Consider the following 14,538-nt stretch of genomic DNA (forward strand, 5'->3'; position numbering starts at 1 on the left):
TATCTTGGCAAAAGCCAAGTTCAAATCAAATCATAAGAACATGAAAAGTTTACAAACAGAGGAGGCCATTCGGCCCATCTTGCTCGTTTGGTTGTTAGTAGCTTATTGATCCCAAAATCTCATCAAGCAGCTTCTTGAAGGATCCCAGGGTGTCAGCTTCAACAACAACATCTACTCTCCTAAAATGGAAATCATTTTTTAGGAATAGCAGAGGACCTAATATTGATCCCTGTGGTACTCCACTGGTTATCCCACTCCATTTTGAGGTTGCTACTCTAATCAGTACTTTTTGATTTGTACATGTTAACCACTCACTAATCCCGTAAGTAGGTTAGTTAGACACAATCTCCCTTTCCTAAAACCATGTTGACTGTCTGCCTGGTTTGGTTTTGTTTCCCTTTTTGTGGATCGGTTTTACGTTTGCAATTTTCCAGTCTGTTGTTACAACCCTGTTTCAAGAGACTGTTGCATGATCTTGGTTGGCGGTTTGTAAATAACTGCTTTCATTTCTTTGAGTACTATTGGGAAGATCTCATCCGGGCCAAAGGGATTTGTTTATTTTAAGAGCTCCTAGTCCCTTTAACACTTCTACCTCGGTTATGCTAAAGTTATTTAAAACTGGATAGGAACAGGTTGACATGTGGGGCATGTTGTCTGTATCCTCCTTTGTAAAAACTTGTGAAATGTAATCATTTAATATATTTGCTATTTTTTTTCTTCGTCTATGATTTTGCCTTTTGTATCTCTTAGATATTTAACCTCCTCTTTGAATGTTCTTTTGCTGTTGTAATATTGGAAAAAACATTCTGGAATTGGTTTTAATCCTCTTAGCAATGTTCATTTCTATTTCTCTCTTGGCCTTTCTAACTTCCTTTTTGATTTGTGTTTGCAGTTCTGTGTATTCTTTCTGTGCACTTTGTTTTTGGACCCTTTTAAACGCTCTGTAAAATGTCTTGTTTTATAGAATACATTTGGGATGTAATTGTTTTGCTCCTCTAATACTACATTTTTTCTGCTGATGTTTTCTCTATCTTAATACAATCTACTTCTGTTAGTCTCTGTTTCATTCATTCATAATTTGCCTTTCGAAAATTGTAAACTTTAGCTTTAGTCATCACTTATTGGGTTTTAAAAAGCTCTTCAAATTAGTTTTCTTCTGGTTCTCTGACCTCTGTTTTAGTTATTCTGTCTTCGATATTTGAAAAGACTAAATCAAGGCATGAATCCACTCTGGTCGGTGCCTTGTCAAATTACATTAGAAAGCAGTCATTTGTCATTTCCACCATTTCAGTTTTGTCTGTTGTGCTACCCACGGGTTTTCCCATTTTATATGGGGAAGGTTGAAATTAGTATGGCTTCTCCTTTGCTACACACATTTCTGATGTCATTGTATAACAGATCATTTTGCTTGGCATCTGAATCTGCCTGTCTATAGCATGCTTCTATTATTATGCCCTTTGAATTTTTGTCCGTTATTCTGACCCATATTGATTCGGCTTTGTGTTCTTTGTCCATTATCTACCTGATATTGTGGCAGGGCATTAGCATTGTGTCTGTAAATAGTGTGTGTGGGGGATTGTAAAATTGGCAGGAAGCACAGGTATGGCCATTATGCTAAGTGGGGAGTGGCCACATTTGGTAAAGGTGTTTGAGGTGGCAAGTTGGTAAACTGTGTGTGCAGTGTAATTGCTGTACTGGTAAGTGAAGGCAAATGCCCAGCCTGTCAACAGTGTTTTATGTGCAGTGGTGTCTTGTGTAAACCTTTCATTTTGGCCACCATGCCTGTTTGTTTGCTCCTGTGTTTAGTTTGTCTATTAAAAGTGTGTATATGCTCTTAAACTGAAGCTTCCGCTCAGCCTTTTTTCTGAAGCTATCCTGCTACAGAAATACACCACATATTTCTAATCTTGCCACAGTTTGCATGACGTTTACTCAAACGAATAATAATAATAATAATAATAATAATAATAATAATAATAATAATAATAATTCAGCTAGTAAAGAAAAGAAGAAGTTTTTGTATAATATCCTTTACTGTGACACGAAAAGTCAAGCTAATTACTGTCTTTCAAAAGAATTATCAGTTACTAATGGAAGTTATTAGTAATCGGTTATTATTTATAATATGTACTGTAAAGATATTAAAAAAATCACACTGTTTCATCTTCACTTCTGACTATTTACCCAATACACTTGTTGGGCATTATTTCAATGGAAGTGTCTCTTTCTCATTCGATTACAGACACTGTGAAGATTTAGCTTTTACGAAAGTGTTAAAACAGCAGCTTCCAGCAGTTTTTGGCTTGCAGGGGAGGGTGACGTATGTACAACGTATTCAATTAAAGTTACATTTTAGATTTGAATTAGCATTATGGGTTGGGAATGCTACATATTAAAGACATTATGAGACTTCCTTGGGGTTAACTGTGTCTCCATTGGCAGAGCCAAAGGGGTAGAAGTGAGTCCCTGAAATATAAAAAGCACATTCCCAAATAAAACTTCCAGCACATTGAACAATAGTAAGAACAGCGCTTATTTGGAGAGGAGTAAAATGAGAGTGTGATGTGTTTTCTCAGAGGTCTTGTTGTATTCTTGAATAAGTATGTCAGTGAAATACAGAGTCTGCAAAAAGTTTCTTGGGTATATATATCTAAACATGCTGATTCTGATACTCTCGTGATCTGAACAAGTTAACTGCTTCACTGTGAAGCTGGAGCTTTAGTTGACTACAATAGTTTACACGGACACATGCCCCTGTTTTCTGCATTCAGTTCAATTGGCTTTATACATACTGTGTGCACACTTTGCACTTGTGTATTTCCTATTTCTTTGTGGAAAGGATTATCTATTCAAAGAAATCTTGCTTGTCAAATTCCAGGTAAACTTGTGTAATACGTTATTATCACATGTTGAACTATCTGCTATTTTCTAATCTTAGTCTCATGTGACAGTTTATCGTACAACAGTATTTAAAAAAGTGGAGTACCTGCTTGTGCAAAGACCTGCACACCTAAAATGAGAAAAAACAAACAATGATACAGTATTGCTAAGAGCAACAATTCTGCACTGGGATTACTAATGCAGTTTTTACTTCTTGTTTATTTGCAAATAATAATAATACTAATAATAATAAATACTGCATTAATGCAATCATAAAGAAATTGACTCAATAACTTATTTAAACTACCGTCCAGCCTTTTCATGCAGTGTTTGCATGTTTACTAAAGAAAAGAAATACAGCTTGCGGCAAAAACAATAAGAAATGCATTTGAATCCTTGATTTACCCAATTTCTCTTTGAAGTGAGAAATGCCCCTTACCTGTATAGACAGGCACTGAAACAGCTGTGCTCCGACTCCCATCGGCCTGTACTGTGGTTACACTGAAGATGTACCAGCTTCCTGGCATCAGGTTAGAGATGACAGTGGAATTGGAAGCTGTGTTGATGGTTCCACTGTAACCCGTCAAGTAGCTGGAGTAGGTTATGTCAAAGGTATACAGGATTCCATCCATACTGGGAGGTCTGCCCCAGCTTAGAGAAACTGAGTCGTTGACAACAGAGTCTATTCTTATGTTTCCAGGTGGATAAGGACCTTTAAAATAGGATTGTGCATGTTAGTCTAGGTTGTCACTAGGTTTGCTCCCTACCTAATCATCTCAATCGCTACATGGCATCTAGTAGTTTGTCATTAGCTATCTGATATTGTGGCAGGGCATTAGCTCTGCGTCTGTAAATAGTGTGTCTGGGGGATTGCAAGGTTGGCAGTTATGGGGTTAAATCTGCCGCTGCCAGCAATCACAGGTCTGGCCATTGCCCAGTAAGGTAATCCTGTGTTTTGTTTGTCTATTAAAAGTGTGTATATTTGCTTAAACTGAAGCTTTTGCTTCAATTTAAAGTGTTGCCACAGTTTACATGATCTTTCCTCAAAATAGTAATAATAATAATAATAATAATAATAATAATAATAATAATAATAATAATAATAATAATAATAATAATAATAAAAATTTAAGCTAGTAAAAGAAAATAAGTGTTTTTTTGTACAGTATCCTTTACCGTGATATGAAGTCAAGCTAATTACTGTCTTTCAAAAGCCTTATCTGTTACTAATGGAAGTTATTCGTCATCTGTTTTTATTTATAATATTACTGTAAATATATTACAAAATCACACTGTTTCATCTTCACTTCTGTCTATGTGCCGAATATGCTTGTAGGGCTTTATTTGAATGAAAGTGTCTCTTTCTCATTCGATAACAGAAACTGTGAAGATTTAGCTTTTATAAAAGTGTTAAAATATCAGCTTTCCGGTAGTTTTTGGCTTGCAGGGGAGGGTGACGTATGTACAACGTATTCAATTAAAGTTACATTTTAGATTTGAATTAGCATTATGGGTTGGGAATGCTACATATTAAAGACATCAAGAGACAGTTAAAGTTAATAATAATAATAATAATAATAATAATAATAATAATAATAATAATAATAATAATAATAATAATAAAGTATGCCTATCTAAAAGTGAATATTGACAGTAAATGTAATTGTTTCTCTTTGAAATATTATGTCTCTTCTAGTTCTAGTTGCTTTGCTTTGCTCCAGAGATATCATAGTTTTTCTATTCTGTAGGGGTTCATTCAGACTCCATCAACAACTCCATTGTTTCCTTCTCCACATGGAGACTGAATAGACTGTGGGTTCTGACACCACTGTATGCACCTCCTATATCAACAGGGAACACCCAGCGCCCTGGATAGTTCACATTGCTGGTTGAGATGATTTGGGTAATGTTAGATTGCATGGAGCCAGGAATGTTGAAAAATTTTTTTTTGCTTTCAAATCCAGCCTGGAAGTCAGATGAAAAAGAAATAAAAAAAGATTAGTTAACCAGAACAATGTGACATTTACCTAGTAGTATGTTCCAACCCTCATATCACCAGTTGTCTTTTAAATGTACTTTGTTCATGAATTGGAAAGATCTTGTGATGAAAAACTTATCTGATGAAACCATATCTGATAAACACTGCTGACAATCCCCAGTAGTTCTTAGTGCATTTTTCTCTTTATAGATGTATAATATATGTGCCCTCCCAATGGCATTCAAGTACTGCATGACTTTGAAAAATAATTTGTATCTGTTACATCAGCACCATGTTGTGTTTCTTAATATGCCTATATTTTGTTGACCAGCACATTAATATGCTTTGAGGAATCAAATATAAGGTCTTTACCACCACATTTCGAGTTGTCACATCTATGTATCCGTAGTTCATAATAACGAAGGAATTATTTCCGTTTGTGATTAAAACAGCCTGGAATGTGTTCTTCTGCAACAACAATAACAATGCATAATAACTAATCAAAAAGGATGACAGTGGTACACTACACATGTATTACCTTTCCCTCCCCCTCTCTCATTCTTTGAATGAAATGTGTATTATCATCATGTTGCATGATCGTTATCTTAGTACAATTGTTATTTTTATCACATATTTTTCTTTCTATAGTTAGTGTTTTTTAGATATCAGTATTTACCATTCCAGTAAATTTACCGTTTCTGGGCTTGAAAAATATGGCACCTTGTCCCACGTGGCAACAAAAACCCAGGTGGCATTAAAGTCCAGAAAATGGTAATATCTGTTGATGTCTTGAGTTGCCCGCTGGAGAAGCTGTGGGTCGTTGCTTTCTCTGTAAGAAACAATTCCACTGACTCTGTTGTCCAGATCTGTCCAGAATGGTGCAATGATAGTATGGGGAGTAGGTAATGGGAATAAGTTGGGGGTAAAGGAATTGAAAGCTTCATTGAATGAAATCAAGCCATTGTTGCTGACCTAAAGGGACAAACAGATCCTAATTAGACTTTAGAACCTTTCAAAACAAGCATAAAGGGGTCTTATGACAAAGCCTGCCATTAAGCACAGACAATTTTTCTAGCATTTGTAACATCTAGTACTTTTAAACACTCAAATATTTTAACATACATACACTAATTATGTTAATTGCCTAACTCTTTCTCACTGAGAACTGAACTCTTTTATACATGTAATGTGTGGGAAGTAGCATCTATTCTTTATTAAGTAAGGACTGCATGCCAGGTCAAGATAGGCCAAAACATATGGAAGGTCTATGTTGGAGACAGGAGTAATAGTGAAGGTCCATTGAAGATGTGTGGGAATGTGAGTCAGGAGAAATAGGTGAAAGATCAGCGCAAGCTGCTGCCCTCATTTGCTTTGCCCTAGTAGTTGCTTGCTGATGACCCAACAAAGACAGAAAGTAAGACAGATAAAAAGGTTGGTTAGAGAGCAAGACTGAGACACAGACTTGGTGGACAAAACACAGAGGCAGCTGACCTTTTCCAAAGCTACCTCCTATTGATGAACAGACGCCCGTCGCCTGTGCTCCCACTAGAATCTGGGGTAATATCCCCGTTCAGTGTTATATTTGCTGCTTATATTGAATGCACTTCTATAGAGACTCATAATAACGTGCTGTGATTCAGACTCAATTTTATTGTTGTGCTTTCCTACTTCATCCTGCACCTTCGGCACCTATTCTGACATCATTAAAAGGTGCAGCCACCCTACTCCTGGTACCATAATCTTACACATTGAATGTGTATTATGACTGATACACAGGACTGTACCTACTGTAATCCTTTGAATTTAAGACGCCCTCGAATGTAAGACTCAGCCCAAATTTACCACCCTCAAATTGAGGAAAAAAAAAAACATCAAATAAATATGCATTTACAAAGATACAACCTAAACTACGTTGTTGTATCATTTAAAACCAACACAAAATAGTGTTGTTGTAGATTAATCACAGAGCTTATTTATTATGCTGTGCACTGTGTAATACTTAAGATGGTATCTCTGTCATACACATACCACCACCCACTCACAGCATCACACATCCTGGCAACAGCAAGCACGACTCAACACTCCACCGCATCAGGAAACATGTAACCCAGCAACCACAACAGCACTGAACATTGCTTGGCATGTAGAAAAATATGGGGGTCTGATCAGCATTTTCTTAGTAGTGCCACATTACTGCTTGTGTATTTGGGCAGATGCCTTTGTTGTCTTTGCTTGGCAGTCAGTCACGTTGCTTGGCATGTATTTGGGTGGATAAGGACCTTTGTTCAGGATTTTCTTGGCAGTCAGTCACGTTGCTGCTTGTGTATTTGGGCAGATGCCTTTGTTGTCTTTGCTTGGCAGTCAGTCACGTTGCTGCTTGTGTACTCGGGTTGTCACTTCTTTTGTTGGTAATATTAATACACTTATCACTATACGGTACTCTAATTTAAGACACAGGCTATTTTTGAGAAGCAAAAAATGGTTAAAAAAATGTGATAAATTCGAAGGAATACGGGAATTAAGATATATAAAATGTGAATTTAAATGATAGAAATCAATTAGAATGCTGTATAGTTAACTCCATAATTAGGATGAGTTGGTGAAAATGTCACTGTTCATAAGATTGTTTAAATTATAACCAATCAAGAGACCTCCAGAAATGAAGCGGGCCAGCATGTTTCTGTGTGATTTGCATTCAACCAGTGCTGTACTGTAGAAATCAGGGCATACGGACAAATGCTTTTCTAAGACGAGAATGTACTATTGTTAAAACCATGGATCTGCCTTGAAGTGATGTTGTTATATCTTTTGGATATCATTGATAAAGCATGTATTGAGTGGGAAGTTATATAGTGTTACAAGTTTACTTTGGATATTGGATATTTATATTGTTGAACATCTGGGCAGTGAACACACACACACACACACACACACACACACACACACACACACACACACACACCGTGCAGTACTTACATAAAGCTTGTTGTATGTTCCTCCAGATAGTGGAATACTCATTGATCCACCATCATCTTCCTTGGGGTTAACTGTGTCTCCATTGGCAGAGCCAAAAGGGTAGAAGTGAGTCCCTGAAATATAAAAAGCACATTCCCAAATAAAACTTCCAACACATTGAACAATAGTAAGAACAGCGCTTATTTGGAGAGGAGTAAAATGAGAGTGTGATGTGTTTTCTCAGAGGTCTTGTTGTATTCTTGAATAAGTATGTCAGTGAAATACAGAGTCTGCAAAAAGTTTCTTGGGTATTGTAACAGGGCGAGCAGCCCTGCACAGTGTTTATTTTAGAACGGGGTCTTCCCCTCCGCCCCTGTGTTATTTTGTATTTGTTTATTATTCTGTATGATGGCGCAGCCATGCATTTTTATGTTTATTGTTTTAAAAATGTATTTGTTTATAGATGACGGCGAACAATATGGGTCAGAATAACGGACAAAAATTCAAAGGGCATAATGATAGGAGCATGCTATAGACCGCCAGATTCAGACGGTGAGCAAAATAATCTGTTATACAATGACATTAGAAATGCGTGTAGCAAAGGAGAAGCCATACTAATGGGGGATTTCAACTTCCCCCATATAAAATGGGAAAACCCGGTGGGTAGCACGAAGGATGAAATTGAAATGGTGGAAATGACAAATGACTGCTTCCTAACACAATTTGTCAAGGCACCGACTAGAGGGGAGGCATGCCTTGATTTAGTCTTTTCAAATATCGAAGACAGAATAACTAAAACAGAGGTCAGAGAACCACTGGCAAACTCAGACCACAACATGGTCTCATTTGAAGTGTTTTTTAAAACCCCAAAAGTAAAGACTAAAGCTAAGGTTTACAATTTTAGAAAAGCAAACTATGAAGGTATGAAAAAGACACTAACAGAAGTAGATTGGAGTAAAATAGAGAAAACACCCACAAAAGAAGAATGGTTGTTCTTCAAAAATGTAGTACTAGAGGCGCAAAACAATGACATCCCTAAAGTAGACATATCAACATGTAAAACTAAATTGCCAAATTGGTTTAAAAGATCAATTAAAAAAAATATTCAGCCAAAAAAGGCACTTTACAGAGCATTAAAAAAGGACCAAAAAGAAAGTACACAGAAAGAGTACACAGAACTGCAACGCAAGTCAAAAAGGAAGTTAGAAAGGCCAAGAGAGAAATAGAAATGAACATTGCCTAGGGAGCCTATGTTTAAGAGATACAAATGGTAAAATCGTAGATGAAGAAAAAAAATAGCAAATATATTAAATGATTACTTTTCACAAGTTTTTACAAAGGAAGATTCGGACAATATGCCCCACATGTCATGCAGTTCCTATCCAGTTTTAAATAACTTTAGCATAACCGAGGCAGAAGTGTTAAAGGGACTAGGAGCTCTTAAAATAAACAAATCCCCTGGGCCGGATGAGATCCTCCCAGTAGCACTCAAAGAAATGAAAGAAGTTATTTACAAACCGCTAACCAAGATCATGCAGCAGTCTCTTGACACAGGGGTGGTACCGACAGACTGGAAAATTTCAAACGTAATACCGATCCACAAAAAGGGAAACAAAACTGAACCAGGTAACTACAGACCAGTAAGCCTGACTTCTATTATATGCAAACTTATGGAAACTATAATAAGATCCAAAATGGAAAATTACCTATATGGTAACAGAGTCCTGGGAGACAGTCAACATGGTTTTAAAAAAAGGGAGATCGTGTCTAACTAACTTGCTTGATTTTTTTGAGGATGCAACATCAATAATGGATATTTGCAAAGCATATGACATGGTTTATTTAGATTTCCAGAAAGCTTTTGACAAAGTCACGCACAAAAGATGAATTCTCAAACTGAACGCAGTTGGGATTCAAGGAAACACATGTACATGGATTAGGGAGTGGTTAACATGTAGAAAACAGAAAGTACTGATTAGAGGAAAAAACTCAGAATGGAGTGTAGTAACCAGTGGTGTACCACAGGGATCAGTATTAGGTCCTCTGCTATTCCTAATCTACATTAATGATTTAGATTCTGGTATAGTAAGCAAACTTGTTAAATTTGCAGACGACACAAAAATAGGAGGAGTGGCAAACACTGTTGCAGCAGCATAGGTCATTCAAAATGATCTAGACAAGATTCAGAACTGTGCAGACACATGGCAAATGACATTTAATAGAGAAAAGTGTAAGGTACTGCATGCAGGAAATAAAAATGTACATTATAAATATCATATGGGAGATCCTGAAATTGAGGAAGGAGTCTATGGAAAAGACCTAGGAGTTTTTGTTGACTCGGAAATGTCTTCATCTAGACAATGTGGGGAAGCTATAAAAAAGGCTAACAGGATGCTCGGATACATTGTGAAAAGTGTTGAATTTAAATCAAGGGAAGTAATGTTAAAACTGTACAATACACTAGTAAGACCTTATCTTGAATACTGTGTTCAGTTCTGGTCACCTCGCTATAAAAAAGATATTGCTGCTCTAGAAAGAGGGCAAAGAAGAGACACCAGAATTATTCCAGGCTTAAAAGGCATGTCATAGGCAGACAGGCTAAAAGAATTGAATCTGTTCAGTCTTGAACAAAGAAGACTACGCGACGACCTAAATGAAGCATTCAAAATTCTAAAAGGTATTGACAATGTCGACCCAAGGGACTTTTTCAGCCTGAAAAAAGAAACAAGGACAAGGGTCACAAATGGAGATTAGACAAAGGGGCATTCAGAACAGAAAATAGGAGGCACTTTTTTTACACAGAAAATTGTGAGGGTCTGGAATCAACTCCCCAGTAATGTTGTTGAAGCTGACACCCTGGGATCCTTCAAGAAGCTGCTTGATGAGATTCTGGGATCAATAAGCTACTAACAACAAAACGAGCAAGATGGGCCGAATGGCCTCCTCTCGTTCGTAAACTTTCTTATGTTCTTATGAAGCCGTGCATTTTGTTTTGCAGCGTGGATGGGCTTTCCATCTACGTTAATAATTAAAACCCGTGCAGAAGGTGGCACGCGCGTGGGTAGCCGCTGTTCAAGCACACAGAGACACAGAGGTGGTATTGAAACGCCGGCCCAGGCACACAGGTTTTATTCTCACACAAACAGAAAACGAAAGTAAAATAAAGATGGTCATGTGACGTTACCAGCGATGGTAACGCACAGAGGACAAATACAGCAAACTGTACAAAAAGTGCAAAATAAAACACAATACAACAAACTATAACTCAAAAGGTGCGGTGAAAACGGCAGGCCTTGCAGCAGCCCCAAGCTATCTCCCGCAGATATTTTTAAACTGACGGACACTAGGTCGAGACACGACCACCTGCTGATTGAAGACTAGCACAGCCAATCACTTGCTGCCCTTCCCCTCAACCAAGCATAGCCGGCAGCAAGTCTCAATCGAGCGCCCGTCTGTAAACAATACAATCAAACTAATCAAGTCCAAAACGATACACAATAAACCCATTCCCACATAAATCACACCAACACTAATTTACCACTGTGCAGTGTGATGTGTTTTCTCAGAGGTCTTGTTGTATTCTTGAATAAGTATGTCAATGAAATACAGAGTCTGCAAAAAGTTTCTTGGGTATATATATATCCAAACATGCTGATTCTGATACTCTCGTGATCTGAACAAGTTAACTGCTTCACTGTGAAGCTGGAGCTTTAGGTGACTACAATAGTTTACACGGACACATGCCCCTGTTTTCTGCATTCAGTTCAATTGGCTTTATACATACTGTGTGCACACTTTGCACTTGTGTATTTCCTGTTTCTTTGTGGAAAGGATTATCTATTCAAAGAAATCTTGCTTGTCAAATTCCAGGTAAACTTGTGTAATACGTTATTATCACATGTTGAACTATCTGCTATTTTCTAATCTTAGTCTCATGTGACAGTTTATCGTACAACAGTATTTAAAAAAGTGGAGTACCTGCTTGTGCAAAGACCTGCACACCTAAAATGAGAAAAAACAAACAATGATCAGTAAAGCTGAGAGCAATAATTCTGCACTGGAATTACCAATGCAATTTTTACTTGCTGTTTATTTGCAAATAATAATAATAATAATAATAATAATAATAATAATAATAATAATAATAATAATAATAATAATAACAACAAATACTGCATTAATGCAATCATAAAGAAATTGACTCCATCACTTATTAAAACTACTGCCCAGCCTTTTCATGCAGTGTTTGCATGTTTTTCTAAAGAAAAGAAACATAGCTTGAGGCAAAAAGAATAAGAAATGCATTTGAATCCTTGATTTACCCAATTTGTCTTTGAAGTGAGAAATGCACCTTACCTGTATAGACAGGCACTGAAACAGCAGTGCTCTGACTCCCATCGGCCTGTACTGTGGTTACACTGAAGATGTACCAGCTTCCTGGCATCAGGTTAGAGATGACAGTGGAATTGGAAGCTGTGTTGATGGTTCCACTGAAACCCCTAAAGTAGCTGTAGTAGGTTATGTTAAAGGTATACTGGATTCCATCCATACCGGGAGGTCTGTCCCAGTTTAGAGAAACTGAGCCGTTGCCCACAGAGTCTATTCTTATGTTTCCAGGTGGATAAGGACCTTTAAAAGAGGATTGTGCATGTTAGTCAGGGATGTCACTAGGTTTGCTCCCTACCTAATCATCTAAATTGCTACATGTCATCTAATAGTTTGCAATCAGCTAGTGTTTTGTTGGTCTATTAAATGTGTGTATATGCACTGAGTCTTTTTTCTGAAGCTATCGTGCTATCCCCATGCTCACATATTACATTTTACCTCCACGTGAAGTGCTGTGCAATCCTCGTGCCTAAATACAAATATACATTTTAAACACTTGTGCTCGTAGCCCATATTTATATCCCATGTATTTTATACATATACACCAACATTAAAACACTAGATTCAACATAAAACACTAATAAACATTAAGGGACGGGCCACTTCGCCACACCCTGCTTTCTGCATTCAGATCAATTGGCTTTACACATACTGTAAGCATACATTGCACTTTTGTATTTCCCATGTCTTTGTGGAAAGGATTATCTATTCAAACACATCTTGCTTGTCAAATTCCAGGTAAACGTGTGTAATACGTTATTATCACATGTTGAACTGTCTACTATTTATTTAATCTGAGTCTCATGTGACAGCTTATCATACAACAGTATTTAAAAAATGACAGTACCTGCTTGAGCAAAGACCTGCACACCAAAAACAAGAACACCACCAAAAAAACAATGATCAGTATTGCTTAGAGCAATAATTCTGCACTGGAATTACCAATGCAATTTTTACTTGCTGATTATTTGCAAAAAATTTGCAAATAATAATAATAATAATAATAATAATAATAATAATAATAATAATAATAATAATAATAATAATAATAAAATAAATACTGCATTAATGCAATCATAAAGAAATTGACTCCATAAGTTATTAAAACTAAACTGAAACTACTGCCCAGCCTTTTCATGCAGTGTTTGCATGTTTTTCTAAAGAAAAGAAACATAGCTTGAGGCAAAAAGAATAAGAAATGCATTTGAATCCTTGATTTACCCAATTTCTCTTTGAAGTGAGAAATGCCCCTTACCTGTATAGACAGACACTGAAACAGCTGTGCTCCGACTCCCATCGGCCTGTACTGTGGTTACACTGAAGATGTACCAGCTTCCTGGCATCAGGTTAGAGATGACAGTGGAATTGGAAGCTGTGTTGATGGTTCCACTGAAACCCCTGAAGTAGCTGGAGTAGGTTATGTCAAAGGTATACTGGATTCCATCCATACCGGGAGGTCTGTCCCAGCTTAGAGAAACTGAGCCGTTGCCCACAGAGTCTATTCTTATGTTTCCAGGTGGATAAGGACCTTTAAAAGAGGATTGTGCATGTTAGTCAGGGATGTCACTAGGTTTGCTCCCTACCTAATCATCTCAATTGCTACATGTCATCTAATAGTTTGCAATCAGCTATCTGATATTGTGGCAGGGCATTAGCTCTGCATCTGTAAATAGTGTGTGTGGATTAATGTAAGGTATGCAGGTATGGGGTTAAACCTGCCGCTGGCAGCAATCACAGGTATGGCCATTCCCCAATCAGGTAATTTTTGCTAAGTTGGGAGTGGTTCCGTTTGGTAAAGGTGTTTGAGGTGGCGAGTTGGTAAACTGTGTGTGCAGTGTAATTGCTGTACTACATAGAGAAGGCAAATGCACAGCCTGACAACAGTGTTTTGTGTGCAGTAGTGTCTTGTGTAAACCTTTTGTTTTGCCACCATGCCTGTTTGTTTGCTCGAGTGTTTTGTTGGTCTATTAAACGTGTGTATATGCACTTAAACTGAAGCTTCCGCTGAGTCTTTTTTCTGAAGCTATCGTGCTATCCCCATGCTCACATATTACATTTTATCTCCACGTGAAGTGCTGTGCAATCCTCGTGCCTAAATACAAATATACATTTTAAACACTTGTGCTCGTAGCCCATATTTATATCCCATCTATTTTATACATATACACCAACATTAAAACACTAGATTCAACATAAAACACTAATAAACATTAAGGGACGGGCCACTTCGCCACACCCTGCTTTCTGCATTCAGATCAATTGGCTTTACACATACTGTAAGCATACATTGCACTTTTGTATTTCCCATTTCTTTGTGGAAAGGATTATCTATTCAAACA

General features: G+C 37.2%; 1 protein-coding gene across 1 annotated transcript in view; it reads right to left on the reverse strand.

Moving 5' to 3' along the window:
• The window catches only part of LOC121318033 (receptor-type tyrosine-protein phosphatase beta-like), a 53,500-nt gene that overhangs the window by 9,983 nt on the left and 28,979 nt on the right, over window positions 1–14,538 (reverse strand). The window contains exons 13-21 of the mRNA XM_041254239.1: window positions 13,455–13,727; window positions 12,170–12,442; window positions 11,792–11,815; window positions 7,835–7,947; window positions 5,552–5,830; window positions 5,231–5,326; window positions 4,719–4,845; window positions 3,320–3,592; window positions 2,987–3,010 (exon numbers count right to left, since the gene is read on the reverse strand). Of these exons, the coding sequence (XP_041110173.1) occupies window positions 2,987–3,010; window positions 3,320–3,592; window positions 4,719–4,845; window positions 5,231–5,326; window positions 5,552–5,830; window positions 7,835–7,947; window positions 11,792–11,815; window positions 12,170–12,442; window positions 13,455–13,727 (1,482 nt within the window). The remainder of the gene's footprint in view (window positions 1–2,986; window positions 3,011–3,319; window positions 3,593–4,718; window positions 4,846–5,230; window positions 5,327–5,551; window positions 5,831–7,834; window positions 7,948–11,791; window positions 11,816–12,169; window positions 12,443–13,454; window positions 13,728–14,538) is intronic.

Source organism: Polyodon spathula, chromosome 7 (assembly GCF_017654505.1).
Source record: "Polyodon spathula isolate WHYD16114869_AA chromosome 7, ASM1765450v1, whole genome shotgun sequence".
NCBI lineage: Eukaryota > Metazoa > Chordata > Actinopteri > Acipenseriformes > Polyodontidae > Polyodon > Polyodon spathula.